General features: G+C 34.1%; 1 protein-coding gene across 2 annotated transcripts; it reads right to left on the bottom strand.

Annotated features, from left to right (window-relative positions):
• Nucleotides 16,773-19,548, bottom strand: LOC107620831 (transcription factor RF2b). 2 transcript variants are annotated; one of them, XM_016322939.2, is made up of 4 exons: nucleotides 19,047-19,548; nucleotides 18,462-18,594; nucleotides 17,736-17,820; nucleotides 16,773-17,175 (listed from the first exon to the last, which is right to left on the bottom strand). In XM_016322939.2, the coding sequence occupies exons 1-4, from the start codon at nucleotides 19,457-19,459 to the stop codon at nucleotides 16,796-16,798; spliced, it is 1,011 nt and encodes a 336-aa protein (XP_016178425.1). In that variant the 5' UTR covers nucleotides 19,460-19,548; the 3' UTR covers nucleotides 16,773-16,795. The 2 variants fall into 2 exon arrangements, with proteins under 2 accessions (XP_016178425.1, XP_020969971.1); XM_021114312.1 differs by having other exon boundaries at nucleotides 17,137-17,246.

Genomic DNA, 21,470 nt, shown 5'->3' with positions numbered 1-21,470 from the left:
TTTAATACTTTCCACGAAAAAAGAAATTCAAAGTTTACAAAGAAAAATGGAAGTTACCCACCTAAGGGGAAAATCTCTTCTCTTTTTGTCTGTATTTTCTTTTGATTGCAATATTATAGTTGGTAATCACTGGCAGCACGTATGAGTCATTTCAAATGACTAATTCGTGAATAAACAATCCTATAATTTTAAGTGTCGGTTACTTTTGACATCTTCTAAATCTAATTCTACTAATTAAGCGGACACTAATATAATTCTATAACTTAAAGTAGCATGCATTGATGTGACTATAATACTAATAAAAGTTATGGTAATACAATTAAAGAATCCAATGGTCTCAACTAAAATTCCTAAGCCTTTTCTAGGTGAAAGAATGGTAGTAACTTTCTATGCATGACAATAATTTGGTTGATTGAATCAAATTAATATCATGTAGGGTTTATATTTTTTTTGGTTTATTCAAATGGTATCTCCCAATCTTAAGGGTCTACCGTTGATCAATAAATTGCTGCATACATAAAGTGGGGTTCGAACTCCCGACACTTGCTTAAGCAAACGAGTAAACTGACCACTCGACCAACCCAAATTGGTTATGTAGGGTTTATATAATTAGAATGATATGAACATGGGAGGAAAAGTATCATGAAGTTCAGTAAGCACAATAACTAACTCGCATTAACCAATTTGATGATAAAACAAGGCCTTTACTTTTAAATTACTAACTTCATTTGTTAAGGGTGAATTATAAAGTACAGATGCAAATTTATGGATATTCTGTTTTATTCACAAACAAAGTAACAACACAATGAGCAACAAATCAGAGACTCAGAATCCTCATATAATTGCTATAACGGTGGAGGGTGCCAGCCTTTAAGTGGCACCCAAAGAAATATGAAACTACTCTTGTGGAATTGTCGGGGTTTGGGGAGATCCCTGACAATCCACAATCTTAAAGGGATTTGCAAATCTTACTCTCCCGAAGTTGGTTTTATCTGTGAAACAAAAAATCAATCTCGACAAGTTGAAGGAAAACTAAGATCTTGTGGTTTCAAAGAATGGTTTATTGTGGATCCGGATGGATTATCAGGGGGTTTGGCAATGGCATGGAGGGATGGTTGCACTATTCAGATTTTACAGCATGGTAGATTCTTCATTGCGGCATCAGTTCTGACAGCTAGTTCTAATGATCCCTATGGTGTTCTAGGTGTTTATCTCAGTTCAAATGATCAACATAGAATGGCTCAGTTTGCTGAATTAACTTCAGTCTCCCAACAGTTCGATGGTAAAATTGTGTTAATGGGTGATTTTAATGCCATTTCTAATCAATTGGAGAAAGCATGTGGGGGTGCTAAATCTCCTTCTTCTATTAAAACCTTTAACAGGTTTATTAATGATAATTCTCTAATTGATATTGGTATGTTCGGAAGACCATTCACTTGGTCAAATAGACGGAGTGGTGATGAGTTGATATAGGAAAGACTGGACCAATTCCTGGTAGGAGTTGATTGGCAGCAACTCTATCCCAATGCAGCGGTTCTTAGACTGTCAGAATCAGGCTCAGATCACTCCCCTCTTCTCTTAGACTCTAATCCGAGAACTAAGAGATCTAAACGCCGATTCAAATTCCAAGAAAGATGGTGTTCTAATGATGAAATAAGGCAGATTGTTAGAGAGGTTTGGCACGAACAGATTGATGGTTCATCCATGTATATCCTAGCTCAAAAAATAAAGCGTTGTCGGCATAAGATTGTCAGATGGCAGCAAGAACACAGATGTAATTCGAAGGTGGAGATTGATTTACTACAGTCTGAATTAGAGGAACTTCGTTTAGTAGGAATTCATGGAGGTGATATCATTTCAGAAATAGAGGACAAACTTGAAAAAGCTTTGCAAAATGAGGAATCTTATTGGAAAGATAAGTCTAGAGTCAAATGGCTCAAATCCGGTGATCAGAATACAACTTTCTTCCATCAGAAATTTAGAAATCAAACCCGAAGGAATAGAATTTGGCAACTAACTGGCAGTGATGGTGAAGTGGCTACTTCAAATGCTAGTATTGCTTCTGTGGCTGAATCTTATTTCAAGGATATCTTTTCCTCCACTTGTCATGAGAACCCTGAACCTCTGTTTACTGATTTTGAACCTAAGGTTACAGCTCAAATGAACCGTAGGCTTCAAAGACCAGTGACTATGGAGGAAGTAAAACGTGCAACATTTAGCATTCATCCTCAAAGTGCTCCAGGAGATGATGGTATGACAGCAAAATTTTTTCAAAGCTTGTGTAACATACTTAGTGGTGATGTGTTTCGAGCAGTTAAGAGCTTCTTTTCAGGGGGCAGAATTTTGAAGGATTTTAACCACACTCAGATCTATCTTATTCCCAAGATTTCTGATGCTAAAGATATGACCCAAGTAAGACCAATAAGCCTATCTTCAGTCTTTTACAAGATTATCTCTAAAGTATTTGTACATAGACTTCATGGTATGATGAATAGACTAATTAGCTCTATGCAGAGTGCTTTTATTAAAGGCAGATTAATCTTTGATAATATCCTAATTGCTCATGAGTGTATGCATTACTTGAAGAACAAAAAAAGGGGACTCGAAAATAAAATGGCACTAAAATTATATATGAGTAAGGCATATGATAGGGTGGAATGACACTTTCTTTGGTTTATATTGGAGAAGTTTGGTTTTGACTCCCGGTGGATCATGTGGATTCGAGAATTAGTGACAACTGTTTCTTATTCTGTTATTGTGGAAGGACAACCTTATGGTTTCTTCAAACCAAATAGAGGTATTCGACAAGGAGATCCTTTATCTCCCTATCTTTTTCTTTTCTGTGCAGAAGGTCTTTCCTTCTTGCTACACAAGGCAGAACAAAACAGACTAATTCAGGGTCTTCAGATACATAGGCGATGTCCCAAGGTCAACCACCTCCTCTTTGTTGATGATTCCATCTTATTTTGTAAGGCTAATCCCGAAGCATGTTCAAATATCCTGCATTTATTGAATTCTTATGAAAGCATCAGTGGCCAGAGGGTAAATCTTAATAAATCTGCTATATTCTTTAGCCACAACACTCTCTCCACTACTCGTACACTACTGGCTAGCTCTATGAATATTAATCATATTGGGACTCGGGATAAATACCTTGGTTTGCCTTCTACAGTCTCTAAATTGAAAAAGGCTTCTTTTAGTATGATAAAAAAAAAAGGTTCGGAAAAGAATCCAAAGGGTGGAAGCGCAATCTTCTATCGTCAGGTGGTAGACACGTATTGCTTAAGGCAGTGGGAGAAGCTATTCCTATTTATACATTGTCTTGCTTCAAGTTGCCTGATGGTTTAATTTCGGAAATTCACTCTCTACTTTCTCAGTTCTGGTGGAGACAAAAAGATTCTGAAAGGCGGATGGCTTGGATTAGCTGGGACACTATGACTCGCCCACGAAAAGAAGGAGGCCTTGGATTTAAAGATCTCAGAATCCAAAATCTGGCGCTTTTAGGCAAACAATTTTGGCGACTCGTAACACAGCCTACTTCCTTATTATCAAAAATCCTAAGAGGTAAATACTTTAGCAATGGTAATGCTATAACGGCAGAAATTGGAGTCTTACCTTCTTGGGGATGGAGGAGCATACTGGAAGACCGAAAGATTGTTGAAAAAGGTCTTAATTGAGCTGTGGGTACTGGAGAGAATATCCGAACCTTTGAGGATCCTTTGCTGCCTCCTCCGTATCTTTTAATGATTTCTGACATGCCAAATAGACATGCTATTTCTGAGTTGGTTCCAAGAGTTAAAGATCTAATTACTGAAGATAGGAATTGGAATTAGAATCTCATTCAAGAATTATTTTCCCAAAACGTTGCAAACAGGATTTTGTCAATTAAAATTCAGCAGAGTAGGAACAAATTGCAATGGGATTTGAATAAATCCAAGCAATATGATACAGCTTCAGGTTACAGAATTGGCTATTTATTTTACCATCCGTCTCTGGAGCTTTGCCCTAATTATATGCAGCAGAAAAAGCCGTGGATTGATCTATGGAAATTAAACTTGCCTCACAAAATTAAGCTATTTATCTAGAAAGATCTCCATGGCCGGCTTCCGGTGCTTGCTCAGATTCATCACCGCATCTTATCTATATCACCAATATGCCCCTGCTGTCATGAAGCAACCGAAACAGTCACTCATTGTTTGATCGATTGCTCTAGAATTAAAGATGTATGGTCTCAGAGTTATCTTCGTGACTGTCTTTCCCCTCAGAGTCCTAATGACTTTTGGACATGGTGGACTGCATCAACAGAGATGCTTAACCCGTTGAAGAATGCTGATCGTAATCCTCAATTGCTTGCCATCATTTGCTGGAACTGTTGGAAAACTCGCAACCAGTTGATTTTTGAAGGTTCTACTTCAATGCCGTCTGCCATTCTAGCAAGCTCTGTCAAGTTGCTCCGTGAAATCCAAAGAACTCCCAATTTAGGTCGTCATCTCCATGAGGCAAGATCTTAGTTGCATTCAATTTGATTTATCATTCTTTCTTCTTTAAGTTTTTTCTTCTTTTTTCGACCACGCACCGTTGAATGAATACCTTCAGTGTAGTGTTTTTGGAAAATTCCCACCTTTCATTATGCTATCTTGCTTTTGGACACCTTTGTATTCCATTTTTCAATAAGTAATGAAATATAACCTATTATCTTTAGAAAAAAAAAAGGTAATACATAGTCTGAGTGTTTATTATAAATCTGCAAGATAACGTAAGAAAAAGAAAATAAAATTATAATTAATATACTGTAATTACGGGATGTTATTGTTATTATAAAAAAGGAAAAAAAATACGAAATAACATAAAATTCATTCTTAAAGATGAGTACATGTATCAGTCTATGTAGAAGGGAAATAGTAAAACACTGTCTCCATAAGATATTAAATACATTTTTTATCTTTTTTTTTAATCCTTTTAATGTTAAAATTTCTTTTTTTATTGTATTAAAAAATATGAGATTTATTNNNCATGCATATTTAAAATCTTATCATAGTCTTCTAATAAATTTTAATGTTAACGCCATAAGGACGTATTCTGATGTGCACATAAATTACACCTTTTTTTTTAAGTTGGGTCACTTATTTTAACCCCAAAAAATAAATAAAAAATAAAAAATTTAGATAAAATCTGTACAAATAGATCTGTACAATAAAGTGATCTAATATACACAATTTAGCTTATTTAATATGTTGGACTAAACATATTAAATTATCATTCTACTTTAGTTTATGACAATAATAAAAAAGTTTTGTGTTCTACAAATTTAATCTAACAGAATATATAAATTTAATTTTAATATTAGTATTTATTATTTTATCTTATCTTATCTTTAACTTATATTTATTTGTTCTTATCTTATCTTTATTTGCTTTTATCTTTCATAGGTCAATACTCTATATATATTTAGTTTTACCTTCAATTCAATTTAATTCAATTCAATCAATCAACAATCAATAAAAATTCTTTCATCTTTTATTTTCTTTTTCTATTCTTTCACAATTTTATCCTGGTATCAGAACAATTTCTATATTTTTTTTAGTTCAAAGCTTGGATTTCTTGATCCAATTTTGATATCTCTTATTTTATAAAATTCTTCCAATTCTAGTTGCCTTTTCTTTGCTTCCATCAAGGCATCTTCCATATAAATATTGTAGCCAATTTTTCCATCTTCTCAAATACTAAGTGCCATTCACCCAACATTGCCTTACACATGGAATATTTTTTATTCGTTTTCTTACTTAACCGCTCCGAAATCGTAGACTCGTCGTCATCTTCCTCCTCTTCTTCTTCCTCTTCCATCCACTCTCTCTTCCCCTTCCTCTTCCACCCACTCTACTTCTTTGAATTCATCATCATTTGTGTGAACCTCTTCCTCTTCCTCTTTCTCTTCTTTAGTGAAATTTATACCGGTTTCATCAGAACAATAGTTATTACTGTCAACAAAGAAAAAAATCGATCGAGGTGGCAGAGGAAGTATACGCCAGTAACGAGAAGAGACCAGAAATACATTAAGAAAATTGGATTAACAAAGATGATAGATCCCCGGAGAACTGCAGCAGGCGTAACCACCACCAGCAACCTCTCCAGAATGAAGAGAATTCTCTGTACCCACGGTGGCATCTGGCTGGTCACCACGGCGGTATAGAACCACCGAAATACGTAGAATGTGGGCATGATGGTGTCAGTAAACAGCACCAGAGAAATAAACGACCACGTGTGAGGATCATCAGTGCTAGGGCAAGTGGCCACGGTGTGTGCTGCACATGGCCACCATATTGAAGCAGTGACGATGGCGATGAAAACCAACGCATTACGCTCAATCAAGAAAGCCTTGAACTCAACTTCTGACCTTTCTTTTTCTGTCATTCTGTTTGCCATTGTTGACACTGTTTAATAAAGGTTATTAGATTATACTACGCGGGGAAAAAGAAGGTGAAGCCCTGTTCAACTATCATTCATGGAATAGTAACTATGGCCTGTCTACGCCTTCTTCCAGCAGTTCCATCTGCGTCTTCTTCCGACAGTTCCGTCTGCATTCTGTTTCAGCAGTTCAATCTGCACTCTGTTTTAGTAGTTCTATTTGCACTCTTATTGCGCTCCACGCGTCCTCTCTATTTTATCGCGCTCTACGCACCCTCTTTTATTGCGCTATACGCGCCCTCTGAAGATCAATCTTATCGCGCTCTACGCGCTTTTTTTTAAGATCGCTGCTTGCTCTCTCTCCCTCAAGCACATTATTTCCTTTTATATTTTTGCCGTCGGCAACTCTAGCTTCATCGCACGCATCTACCTCTGCATCACTGCGCCACACGCGTCTTCCTTAATCATTTCATCGGAACTTATCCAAACTGTGGATTATTTTCAATCCACCAGCTTGCGGAGGCGTATTAAACTACTCTTCTACCTTAGTCCTTGACAACAATAAAGAAGTCTCATGGCCCACAAATTCAGCCCAACAGAATATATGAAGTCAGTTTTAATGTTAGTCTTTATTATTTTATCTTATCTTATATTTATCTTATATTTATTTGTTCTTATCTTATCTTTATTTGCTTTTATTTTTCATAGGCCTATGCTCTATATATATTTAGTTTTACCTTCATAATTTACAATTCAATTCAATTTAATCATTCAACAATCAATAAAAATTCCTTCATTTTTTCTTTTCTTTTCCTATTCTTTCACAATTTTATCATGGTATCAAAGCAATTCCTGTTTTTCTTGGTTCAAAGCTTGGATTTCTTGATCTAATTTTGATATCTCTTTTTTTTTTATATAAAATTCTTCCAATTCTTGTTACCTTTTCTTTGCTTTCATCATGGCATCTTCCATAAACATTGTGGCCAATTTTTCCATCTTCTCAAATGCTAAGTGCCATTCACCCAACATTGCCTCACACTTCAAACATTCTTTATTCGTCTTCTTACTTAGCCACTCCAAAATCGTAGACTCGTCATCATCTTCCTCCTCTTCCTCTTTTTATTCCTCTTCTTCTTCCTCTTTCACACACTCTACTTCTTTGAATTCATCATCACTTGTGTGAACCTCTTCCTCTTCCTCTTCCACCCACTCTACTTCCTTGAATTCATCCTCACTTTTGTGAACCTCTTCCTTTTTCTCTTCCTCTTCTTGGTCTTTTCCATTATCATGATCTTTTTCTTCTTCTTCTTCTCTCTTGGCAGAATTTATACTGGTTTCATCAGAACAGTAGTATTACTGTCAACAAAGAATAAAAATTGATCAAGGCGACAGAGGAAGTATACGCCAGTAACGAGAAGAGACCAAAAATACATTAAGAAAGTTGGATTAACAAAGATGCATTTCCAGAGAACCGCAGCAGGCATAACCACCACCGGCAACCTCTCCAGAATGAAGAGGATTCTCCCTACCCACAGTGACATCTGGGTGGTTGCCACGACAGTATAGAACCACCGAAATACGTAGAATGCGGATATGATGGTGTAGGTAAATAGCACCAGAGAAATAAACGACCATGTGTGAGGATCATCTGTGCTAGGGCAAGTGGCCACGGTGTGTGCTGCACATGGCCACCATATTGAAGCAGTGACGATGGCGATGAAAACTAACGCAATACGCTCAATCAAGAAAGCCATGAACTCAACTTCTGACCTTTCTTTTTTTGACATTCTATTTCCCATTGTTGAAACTGCTTAACAAAGGTTATTAGATTATACTACACGGGGAAAAAGAAGGTGAAGCCTTGTTCAACTATCATTCATGAAATAGTAACTATGGCTTGTCTACGCTTTCTTCCGGCAGTTTCATCTACGTCTTCTTCCGGCAGTTCTGGTGCATTCTATTTCAGCAGTCATGTCTGCATTTTATTTCAGCAGTTCAATCTGCACTTTGTTTTAACAGTTCCATCTGTACTCTGATTGCGATCCATGCGCCCTATCTTTTTTATCGCGCTCTACGCACCTCTTTTATTGCGCCATATGCGCCCTTTGTAGATCAATCTTATCGCGCTCTATGCACTTTTTTTTTAAGATCGCTGCTTGCTCTCTCTCCCTCAAGCACAACATTTTCTTTTATATTTTTTCCATCGGCAGCTCTAGCTCCGCCGCACGCATCTCCCTCTGCATTACTGCGCCACACCCGTCTTCCTCAATCATTTCATCGGAACTTATCCAAGCTGTGGATTATTGACATCTTCCATCCACCAGGTTGCGGGGGCGTATTAAACTACTCTTCTACCTTAGCCCATGACAACAATAAAGAAGTCTTGTGGCCCACAAATTCAGCCCAACAGAATACATAAATTTAGTTTTAATTTTAGTCTTTATTATTTTATCTTATCTTATATTTATTTGTTCTTATCTTATCTTTATTTGTTTTTATCTTTCATAAGCCAATGCTCTAAATATATTTAGTTTTACCTTCATAATTTATAATTCAATTCAATTCAATCAAATCAACAATCAATAAAATTTTTTCGTTTTTTCTTTTCCTATTCTTTCACAATTTTATCAGGAGGAGTTGCAGATTTGCATCCATGTTGCTTATGGTGCCTGCGAAGTGGACAAATAACATGAATTTTAATTTAAAAAGGAAGAAGATGCATCTGAGAAAAAAAATAAAAATAAAACAACGCTAGATAAAGGAGAAAAAGGGAGAAAGAAGAAGAAATTATAACAACACATAATATATTAGATTGTAAGTTTTACCTTCATAATTTACAATTCAATTCAATTCAATCAATCAACAATCAATAAAAATTCCTTCATCTTTTCTTTTTCTATTCTTTCACAATTTTATCATGGTATTAAAGCAATTCCTGTTTTTCTTGGTTCAAAGATTAGATTTCTTGATCCAATTTTGATATCTCTTTCTTTATAAAATTCTTCCAATTATTGTTACCTTTACTTTGCTTCCATCATGGCATCTTCCATAAACATCGTAGCCAATTTTTTCATCTTCTCAAATGCTAAGTGCTATTCACCCAATATTGCCTCACACTTGGAACATTCTTTATTTGTCTTCTTACTTTGCCACTCCGAAATCGTAGACTCGTCATCATCTTCCTTCTCTTCTTTTTCCTCTTCTTCTTCCTCTTTCACCCACTCTACTTCTTTGAATTCATCATCACTTGTGTGAACCTCTTCCTCTTCCACCCACTCTACTTCTTTGAATTCAACATCTATCACTTTTGCGAACCTCTTCCTCTTCTTGGTATTTTTCATTATCATAATCCTTTTCTTCTTCTTCGTCTTCTTCTCTTTTGGCAGAATTTATACCAGTTTCATCAGAACAGTAGTTATTACTGTCAACAAAGAATAAAAATCGATCGAGGAGGTAGAGGAAGTATACGGCAGTAATGAGAAGAGACCAAAAATATATTAAGAAAGTTGGATTAACAAAGATGGATCCCCGGAGAACCGCAGTAGGCATAACCACCACAAGCAACCTCTCCAAGATGAAGAGGATTTTCCGTAACCTCGGTGACATCTGGCTGGTCGCCACGGTGGTATAGAACCACCGAAATACGTAGAATGCGGGCATGATGGTGTATGTAGGTAAACAGCACTAGAGAAATAAACGACCAAATGTGAGGATCATCAGTGCTAGGGCAAGTGGCCATGGTGTGTGTTGCACATGACCACCATATTGAAGCAGTGACAATGGCGATGAAAACTAATGCAATACGCTCAATCAAGAAAGCCTTGAACTCAACTTCTGACCTTTCATTTTCTATCATTCTATTTGCCATTGTTGACACTGCTTAACAAAGGTTATTAGATTATTCTACGTGGAAAAAAAGAAGGTGAAGCCCTATTCAACTATCATTCATGGAATAGTCACTATGGCCCGTCTGTGCTTTTTTCTGGCAGTTCTATCTGCACCTTCTTCCTGCAGTTTTGTTTACATTCTATTTCAGCAATTCAATGTGCACTTTATTTTAGCAGTTCCATCTGCACTCTTATTGCACTTCACGCGCCCTCTCTTTTTTATCGCACTCTACGTGCCCTCTTTTATTGCGCCATACGCGCCCTCTGAAGATCAATCTTACCGCGCTCTACCTGCTTTTTTTTTAAGATCGCTGCTTGCTCTCTCTCCCTCAAGCACAACATTTTCTTTTATATTTTTGCCGTCAACAGCTCTAGCTCCGCCACACGCATCTTCCTCTGCATTACTGCGCCACACACGTATTCCTCAATCATTTCATCGGAACTTATCCAAACTGTGGATTATTGACATCTTCCATCCACCAGCTTGCGGGGGAGTATTAAACTACTCTTCTACTTTAGCCCATGACAACAATAAAGAAGTCTCGCGGTCCACAAATTCAGCCCAATAGAATACATAAATTAAGTTCTAATTTAGTCTTTATTATTTTATCTTATCTTATCTTTATCTTATATTTATTTGTTCTTATCTTATCTTTATTTGCTTTTATCTTTTATAGGCCAATACTCAATATATATTTAGTTTTACCTTCATAATTTACAATTCAATTCAATTCAATCAATCAACAATCAATAAAAATTTCTTCATTTTTTATTTTCTTTTTCTATTCTTTCACAATTTTATCAAAACTAATATTTGCATTGTTATAATCAAATTAAATGAAAAGTGTAACACAATTTTACATTCCATATATTAATAAAAATAACATTACAAACATCTTTGATCTCTTATCACGTTAAATCGTGACTATAACTAAAAAAAAATTTGATAAAAAATAAATACTACATTGTTTTTAGTATTATGTCATGGTTTAAAATTGTGCTCATAGCTCAATAGTTACAGTTTTCTGAACTAAGATTGTGATTTTTTTCGTTGCTAAAATATATGACTATAAATGCATAGTCACGTTTTGCTTAAACACTCTATACTCATTCACAAAAATAAATATAGATGGATGATTGTATAAAATATTTTATACTTTTAATATATCAAAATTAAACTATTTTAAATTTACATACTATATGTTTATTGTTAATAGTTAATAAAAGTAAGGCGGTAACTTTAAAGCCAAGATATCTTCATCATTTGAATTAGTTTAATTTTTACTGTACCTATAAATCCTAAATCGATATATTACTGCTGAGGAAATAAAGAAGCGTTAAAAGATTATTTGAAATACGCCAAATGGACAAGTTGTGTGGTGTGGTTGCGTTCAATCAAAGAACTAACCATTAACAAGGCGTGCGCGTTTAATAAAAAAGACTTGAAGGATGGTTAATTTGTTTCTTAATGTAACAAAGCTTTCAATTCAATGCTTGAAACAATTAATTGATCTTAGTGATGTTCCTTTTTGTATCCATGTGGCCATTAATATGAAGAGAAGCTATGGAAAGAGTTGTAGGAAAAGTGGTGAAGATCTTCTATTGGGCCCTACCATGTTACTAGCACATGCATGTCCCGTTCTTTGCGGCCCATTTTATTCATTCCTCATTGTCAGAAAAAGATAAAAAGAAAACAAGAAAATAACATGCAAACAAATTTGGATTATGACTTGTAGATAAATATGTTAATTAACTAATTAATGATTAATCTATCTCCAAGTGGATAATAATATCAGTGATGGCTGATGCCTGACGGGTATGCAACATGAGATTCTTTTTATTTTATTTAGCCATTATGAATATTATTAAACGGTGCAGAATTTTTTCATAAAATTAAAAGATGGTGACCCATAAGTATAACTGTATAACATGTTTATAATTTAGCTTTGTAGGAAATGAAAATAGAATTGTATCTTTCAAAAAAAAAGAAAAGAAAATAGAATTGAAAAATTTGACATTCTTTCCTTGTGACATAGTTCTTTCAATATTATATATAGATCTAACTTTTGTATTTGAAATTTTTATAGTAGAATGTGATGTCTATGGTTTAAGCACGAGTATTAGTATAATTCAGAAAAAATTCAATAATTTTAGTTAATGAAAAATGTTAACAAACTTGGTTCTTGAGTTCAGCCATTCCCCCCAAAACTCAGTTAATAAGTACCTGTGGCCTTAAATTTATGGGGAGTGCTAGGGGAATAATGAAAATTTTGAACAACATGAACAACCACCAATCAAATGAAAATACACTACACTCTAATTTAATGCTACTAATGAAATTTACTCTTTTAACCCTATTAATTCACATTGTTTACACATTGTTCAAAAATCTTGTTGGTTGCTTATACTTTTCCTAAATTTATTAATTAAGGCAATGAAAAACTCCTATATATTAATTATCAATTAGTATTAGGTTGACAAACCTGCTAATCTTGTCTTATTATGCATCGAAAAGACAATAGAGGATGGTTCCTACGAGTGATTATTATATGTGAAGGAACAATTTCTGCTCATTTTTACTGAAGGATGTTTTCACCTTTTTTTTTCTTCATTATTTCCCCATTAATAAAATTCCTGGGAATTCACCCTAGATTCATACATTAAAAGCAAAAGATAAATAACCAATTGAACTTTGAGTCTCCGCTTTTTCAGTGCTAGCTAGTCAATATTTGTGGCTTTACCGCAAATTAAAGAAAGAAATTGAAATAGAATAATGCAACATCTAAGATATGGAGTGCGAAAACTTATGTCAGTTTTTGATAGAGAAGCGGAAAATGGATGTCCAAAATGCGAACGACCAAAAGGGAAAACCATAAAGTCACTTGCCTAAGCATTTATGAGCATGCAACATTCCACGTTTCTTGTTCATATATATGTGATAAACTGATAACTGAAAAGGCTCAATAATTATGGCAAGGAAGAAATTTTAAAACAAGGAGAAAATTGGTGCTTGAAAGATCAAAGTATTAAAATTATTAGGAGAATATCGTTTCAGGGTAGCAGTGGGTGAAGGACACTAGAAATGAGATCCACAAATAGGGTATGTGGACTAAAAGAAAAGAAAAGAAGAGTATTGTGATTTGTGAAAGTGGCTTCCACAAGGGTTGTCCCCAAGACCACTTGGCCAACATGCAAAATATGATGTAAAGACACACACAAATAAAGCATTATATGGATATGGATTTTGGAATTGAAGGCATTGACGTAAAAGGGTGGTTTGAGAGGTCACATTTCAAGTGGTAGTTAAGTAGTGCAGTGGTCACATGAATTTTGAACATATAAGACCGGTCTTTCAGAAGAAATGCAAGTTCAAACTACCATGTTCCAAAATCCAAACCCTACCATGTGAAATTATTTAAGAGGGTTGTAACCAATTGAGTTTTCGTTACAACATGTTTGGTGCCCACATATCTGTTGAACTGTTATGTTGTCTCTTATCTACTTTGGACCCTTAGGTTAGTTGTTTCAACAAGTGATTAGGTTGAGGTTGTTAACAAGTTGAAATTAGGTTGAGAACGAAGAGGGATAGCAGTTATTTTGATGTTACTACTTACTATGTTGAACAATAGTTTCATTCTTGACTTGCGAATGTTAAATTTGAAATGTGCACTGAACTGGTCAGAATTCTTATTTTTTTGGATCTGCACTTGGAACAATTTCTTTTCTTAACAAGAATTTCAAAGATAATATTACCAACTGAATCATTCGACCAAGGTGAGAGAAATATATAATGATTCCCAATTTATATCTTTTGTTTATACCCAAGAAAAAAAAGTAGTTATTTTAAAAGATTTTAATCCATTTGAATCACTTATAAGAACAATTTTTGTTGTTGTTAAGGCACCGTTTGGTTGATATACATGTATGCCAAAGACAGAAATATGATAAGATGTATTTTTTGTTTGGTATGTAAGACACATAAATAAGAGAGACATGAGTATACAAATATACTCACAAAAAATATGTATCATGTGTCTCTCCAATTAGTTGAGACAATAATTTTTAGTTTGAGACACTGAAATTTTTACAATTTTATCCCTTTAATATTTTTGTAATTCCATCCATATTCTTAGCATTTTCAATCTAATTTCCTTTTCTTTAACCACTCTTCATTTCCTCTCTCTATAATCTATCCATACCCTATCCATGGCTGTTGCCCGACTTTGGACTTTGATGGCATCGCCCTTCATTCTCTTTATGGTGGCATTGTTTGTCTTCTCTTTGGTATTGTTGGTCTTTCTCTCCCTTTTACATTTCATTCTTCCTCTCTTTGGTGGCAGGAGCAATTGCAGATCTATAGTGAAAACAACCATAAATCTCATTACAAATTTAGTCTTTTTACATCGACTCTGCCCTTCTTTCACCTCTCCTCATCTTCATATTCTTTTCATTCTTCTCTATCTCTTTCTTTTCTTTCATTTACCCTAATGCCTTGTTTTACCTTATATTTAATTTGTATTTATTTAAAATTTTATTTTTTAATAAAAATTTTGAATCTGTTTGTATTGTTCAATTGGGATGCTATTGAAGAATTTTTTTTTATTTTATAAATGTTGAATTTGAAATTGAATTTTATTTGTGACGTTATTTATTATGGATGGAGTGATAACTCATTCTCTGTTTGAGTTGATGTTTAAATTGATGGAAATTTGTGTTTGTTATGCTGTTTTTTTTAGCAATTTTGTTAGTTTTGATGCTTATGAGATTGATTTTGTTTTGATTAAGAATTACTGGATTAAGAATTACCAAACAAAAAAGAATCTGTGTTGGTTTGAAGATGGTGATGCCATGGTAAATTGTAATGATTTTGAAAGAGAGTGAAAAGGTTGAAGTGATGATGGCGATATAGGAACGATAAGGGTAAAATTGACTTTTTAGTAGAATTATGAGTTGTATGTTCAGTCGATGTCTTATTAATTACCAAACACAATACAAAATTAATTTCTTCTTGTACCGATGTATTCTTATGTATTTGTGTGTACGTTTTCATACTTTCGAAACAACAACCAAATACAGCCTAAAGGCACAAGGGGAAAACGCTAAAATTTGAATCCATGTTCTTCATGTATAAATTTTATGTTTACTTATGATCTAATAGTCTCCAATTTAAACATTACAACATTACTTAAATTTTTTTTATCAGATAAATTGGACAACTTTTAATCCTAAGTATTATAACATTAAAACCCATCTATACTACACACTCACACATACAATACTTAAAGCAGTCTCATCTATCATTTAATCTTATCAAAATTTAAAACTGGGTATAACATATCAAGAGGCACCATGATTTGCCACTTGAACTAATGCTTCCACTCCAACATTACCTAAGCAATGCTTTCATGGAATCTTGGCAAATGTGAAACAAAAAAGCCTGAGTGTTGAAAATTAAAAGGATGAACGAACGAAAAAGACAATAACGGATAGGATAAACTATAAAGGAAAAGAAGGGATCATAACAATAAGCAGTGTTCGCCATTCATTTTTTCCCGTAATTTTTTTTGGACATGAGAATAACTAGTAAGATATGTGATTGTGGACATTTAAGGCACTGTTCATTCAGATGGATCCTTCAAAAGTGACAGTAGAATAGCCAACGAAAACGTCAGCCTTTTTGTCCATTTCTACGGACACATGACGACCTAACCAACATCCATTGCATACCAGTTGAATTCGCAAATGAAATTGATGACAAATGCTTATTTGTACAATGGGTTATAAGGAGAGAACTGACACAAACACCGGTTAATGGGTTATTAAATGGAAGGCCAATTCTATTCGGCCTATGAATTAATGCTTAAATTTTACCTACTTTATTTTTTGTAATAAATTTTAAATTTTTAAAAATTATTTATTTTTATACCTTTTAAATTAAATATTAATTTTTAATCTTTTTTAATAAATTAGGCATCACCTTTTAGACACTATAGCAATCACCTAAATGAAATGTCAAATAACTAATTTGGATTGGTCGAGTGGTCAACTCACATAAGCAAGTGTTGGGAGTATGAATCTCACCTTGTGCATGCAGCAACATTGGCCAGTGACAGACCCTTAAATGAAGTTCATATCCGTAACAGATTAATCTTTGGCCTATCAGGATAGAGAATACCGTGGGCAACAAAAAAAATAGAATGTGAAATTAGGCAAATATTATCAAAGTTGTTATAAAATAATTTGTTAAAAGGAAAAGAAAACCTGTCATATAATTCAAAAATAAAATAACAAAAACCTGTCTCACTTGAGCTCATACATTAATTTGAACCCTAATAAAAATTGGGAGGAGAAGAGGAGTGAAGAGATCAATGAACAAGACAAAAAAATGTGAATTTTTTATAAATGAATTGAATAGAAAAACAAAAATCAATCACTTGTGTCAGACTATGAACAATCTAATTAATAAACAAGGAGGTGAGACATGTTGGTCAGTCAAATTTAAATCAAAAGGCATTGTTGATTTTATTAACAGAAATGGAGGGACCATCATGAATCAGAACATGAGGGATCGGATGACTTATGTCTAGCACCTGAAATTGGCCAACAGGAACAGGATCACTTGGCAACATGTTTGACAAATTGTATGGAGTAGCTACATCAATCAGCGGTTGAGGGGAAGACATATTAGGCAATAGTGGATGCAAAGGAGGCATTTGCATGGTGTGAAGTTCGCTTGCAAAATGTTGCAGTTGAAGCGAGAAGAAAGGAGCTTGAGAATATGAAGCCCGTTGCATTGCCAAACTATTCGAATTGGGACGAGTTACCATCTCTCCAGTAGCAATCTTGAGTCTATCAACTTCTTTTTTCAGTGCTTCATTCAGAGCTATGATTTTTTTTAACCAAAGAAAAAGGATGGTTGAAGTCAAGCGTGTTACATAAATCACAATATATTAGCTGAAAGATTAACAAAAACAAATACACTCTTAGTTAGTCATTGAGCATGAGGGGGGAAAAACTATTTTTGAGGAGTGCAAGCAATCTAATACTTATGAAATTGAACTAAAAATTGCATAAAAGGTTGTAAACAATAACATCTCAGAAAATAATAATTCTGCATTTCTGCTCATATTGAGGAAAAAAAAATCCTCATTATCAATCTGGCTTCATGTCATGATCCATGTCATGAAGACATGGATCATCCATGTGAAAGGCAGAGGAAGACTTAGGAAGACCATCTATGAGGTGGTCAAATGATATCTACATGTAAACGATCTCTCTGTAGACATGATACATAATAGAGCTCAATGATGTCGTTTGATCTATATAGCCGACCCCACCTAGTGAGACAAGGCTTCGTTGTTGTATTAATTTGGCTTAAAAAATTCTCATATTTTCTTTGTATGATTGAAACATACCATCACATATTTATCCAAAAATACATACCATCACATAACTTAGCTTGTTGCTCCATAGCTTGTAAGCGTAGCCTAAGTTCAGTATTTTCAGTAGTCAAACCAGTTGTATCTCTCTGAAAAAGATTTTTCGCAATGAATAAGTCTTAGGTAGTATTATATGAATGTGTTAAGCCTTCCATAACCTACTAGAAATTTTACAACTAGTAAACAACACACATTTAAAGAAAACAAAATGCCTTTAAAAGGAAAACAGAAAACATGCCAAAGAGCAAATAACAAATGACCAAGGAATAGATAGGTGGTAACTGTTCTTGATATTTACAAGATAACATATCTAAACTACACATGAAACAAAATCAAGTATATCGAACAGGAATAGGATCCTCACACATTAAGGGATCATCATGCAGCAGATCGAATGATACGGAACAAATATATAGCATGAGAGGACCCATATCCTGTCCAACCAATCATAAGTAATGAACTTTTATAATTCAGAAAGTTAAATATTCGCATCATGTTTTATGTTTTCGTGCCAATACTAAATAATAAGGAGCCTAACATATCAATCATTATGAATGATTAGAGTTTTGGGACAAAGTATAGCACACATTAATGCAGGTATATTGTAATGTACTGTGCATAATTAGGATGAAGTAATGATACATGCATTAATGTGTGCTTTAAAAAAAGCAAGAGAATGAAAGAGAAAAGCACATGTATACTAGATGGAATGAAGGCAGCTACTAAGAACCTGGAAAAGATTTAATTGGGCTGAAAGAGTAGTTGCTTCTGTTTGAAGAACCTGAATTTTTCTCTCAAGCTCCACCACATAACAAGCTCTCCTCTCCTTTGAGCGGGCCGCCGACTTACGGTTGGCCAAAATCCTGCACAATTCGGGGGTATCCTCTTTAACTAATAGAAATATGAATCACCATTTAAAAAAGGAATCATGAACAGCACGATTCCAGAGAATACCATGCATTTTCTGTTTAAGTCAATTTTAATATTTCATTGACTAAATGTGAAAATTGATTTATGCAATAGATACATTGTCGCCCATCAGTTATGAATTTGTTCACCAAATCACCATTGTAAATGCTTTTCAACTTTTCAACTTGGGGGCAAGTGGCAGAGAGCGCCACTATGGACCGTTGTGGCCCATGCAAGTGCACAATCGCATTTCCTTTTAGAAAAAGAAATGATCTAAAAAATTGAATCAAAATTTTCACCTAAAGCTAACTTACAGGTTTGAGCTAAGCTATAATAACGCTATTATTCCTATGACAATTGAATATGAAGATTGAATAACGAATGAGAGAGAGAGAGAGAGAGGAACCTCTTGGCTCGCTTGGGATCAACGGTCCATAATTCAGCAAGCTTGTCAGGGGACATGGCCTTCTTGGCCTCAATGCCTTCCAACAACAACGAAGAAGAAGAGGCGTCATCCGCCGAGTTGCTACGCCGGTGACCAGGCCTCACGGTGGTTTTATTGGTATCTACAATGGGCGCGGGTGCAGAGGCAGGTGATAGCGGAGGTAGTTGGTGGTCGGATACTGGCTTAGAGAGGGATTCAGCTGCTACGGAAGATGAGGAGGAGGAGATGACGGTTTCGTTGTTAGGAATGGAATTTTTGAAATCAAAGGAATCAACATCCAAATCCACATCCATATCGAGATCGAGATCAAATTCGTCGGGGATTCGGACATGTAGCTCCGATTGAGTTCGACGGTGGTGCGAGAACGAAATCATTTTTGGGTTTTTTTAGGAGAGAGGAGAGGATAATAAAACTAACTCTCTCTCTCTCTCGTATTCGTTTCGATGATTCGATCAGATCAAGATGTGTTAATTTTCCATTTTCCTCATGACACAGTTAGTTTGCGGTTTGGTTCGATATTTAGAAGAAAAATCATTCGAACCAATTATATATAAAATACTAGCATGATAACCCATGCAACTGCACGTGATCCATGTATTTTTAAAATTTTTAAATAAAGAATATTAAGATAAAATAGTATCACAGAATATAATAATTATTTAGCATGTTAATTAATATTATAATATGAAATTTAGAGCACACGATAAGATAAACATAAAAATAGCAATAACACAGTTCAAAAGATAAACATGAATAAGAACTATAACCAATATAATTTATGTATATAAAAAAGATTTCTTTGATTCATCATGTTAAAATAATTTATTTCTTGGATAATTTTTTTTTACAAAAATATAAGTTGTTATTTTTCAATACTAATAGAGATTTATCAAAAAGAGAGGACCGAATGCATAAAAAGATGAAGAACTTAAGGAAGATTTACTATTTTGGCCTTTCATTTTGTTTATTTTCTAATTGAAGAAAAAGAGAAAGGGAAAAAGAATAGATGTTTGAAATTTCTCATCAAACTTATTATTTTCCAAGACGAAAGAAAGAAATAGAGAGATAAGTGTAAAGGCTTCTTTGCGCAACTTCAACTCGTTCCTACAAATCTCTCAACCACTATCTTTTAATCCAAACTCTAACTTAGATGAGAAAGAGCACACTATAGAGGACGTTGCTTTTTGGTTTATCTTTTATTTTTTTTCTTTTTCTCTTTCTCTTCTATTCTTTATTCCTAAATATTGTGAAAGTGACGCTTGAATGAATACTCCATTGCTATTTGATTGTACAAAATATAGTTTATTTTTAATATACCATTTGAAAAATAAAGAGGTAGTATTTTAAAAATGGTTCCTAATGTGCCTCTAAATTTTTTCCAACTTATCATATTTAAGAAGCATGAATTCTTAAGGGTGCTGATAATATAATCGACAGATACTATTTTTTTTCTTCGCTAATTTTCAACCATATGTAAATTTTCAAAATAATAATGAATCCCAGTGGAATCATTTCAGAAAACGAAACAGGTAAAGCGAAAAAAGCAATAACTTTAATGGTTTTAAAAAAAAATAAAGGTGATATGAGTAATATAATTATGCAGGTGACTTAACAACGGTACAAATAGTTATTCAGAATCACAAAATCAAAATATAAGAAAAAATCCCTAATAGATAAGTGTTGTCGACACCTATTTTTCAATTCAGTCATAGATTCGTTTGTGATCGATAAGTGTTGCAGGAAAACATAAATGTCATAAAAAATCTAAGTAATACTCCAAACATATTCAGCCTTAATTCATGAATAATCTTTAATCATAAAAATCTTCATGAAGTGTTTCACAGAGTATCTTTAATATGCAGACATTACTTACAACTTATAAAAAATGTTGCTAACAACTTCCAATAAGTTATATTAATGACTATTCTTAAAAAAATGTTGATTATCCCAAAAAAGAGATATAAACTAATAAATTATGAAATGATTATGGAGAGTGGCATCCTCATGATTTTTCACCTATTAAATTTACAATGAGAACCTACTATGTGACCATATTGTCCACCCTACTTTAATCCCCAACATTTGGTAGTTTCTTCCAAGCTAGTTCTTCTGCTATTCAACATCTTTGGCTTTAGCTTCTTGCTCTAAATTTTATCTGTTTGAATAACTCAATGCGTTCATTTTCAAGAACATGTTGCAAACATTCATGGTGACTCCATAAACTATGCACATAAGCTAATAAGCATAACATAAAATATAGTATGGAGAGATAACAATTTACCTTGTCATCAATCTCAGCTTCTCTCTAAGCATGAAGAATGCTCATGATGGAACTTTTCTTGGCATACTCAAGTACATATTCTACTATCGGAGCAATTAAATTCA

This window comes from Arachis ipaensis, chromosome B10 (genome assembly GCF_000816755.2).
Source record: "Arachis ipaensis cultivar K30076 chromosome B10, Araip1.1, whole genome shotgun sequence".
In the NCBI taxonomy this organism is placed as follows: domain Eukaryota; kingdom Viridiplantae; phylum Streptophyta; class Magnoliopsida; order Fabales; family Fabaceae; genus Arachis; species Arachis ipaensis.
The sequence above is the reverse complement of the archived record's forward strand: the minus strand, read 5'-3'. Positions and strand labels throughout refer to the sequence as shown.

Coding starts and splice junctions, on each gene's coding strand:
- LOC107620831 (XM_016322939.2), bottom strand. CDS start 19,459: ATGATTTCGTTCTCGCACCACCGTCGAACTCAATCGGAGCTACATGTC. Junction 18,595..19,046: donor GATCCCAAGCGAGCCAAGAG/GTTCCTCTCTCT, acceptor CGAATTGTGCAG/GATTTTGGCCAACCGTAAGT. Junction 17,821..18,461: donor CCCAATTAAATCTTTTCCAG/GTTCTTAGTAGC, acceptor AATCTTTTTCAG/AGAGATACAACTGGTTTGAC.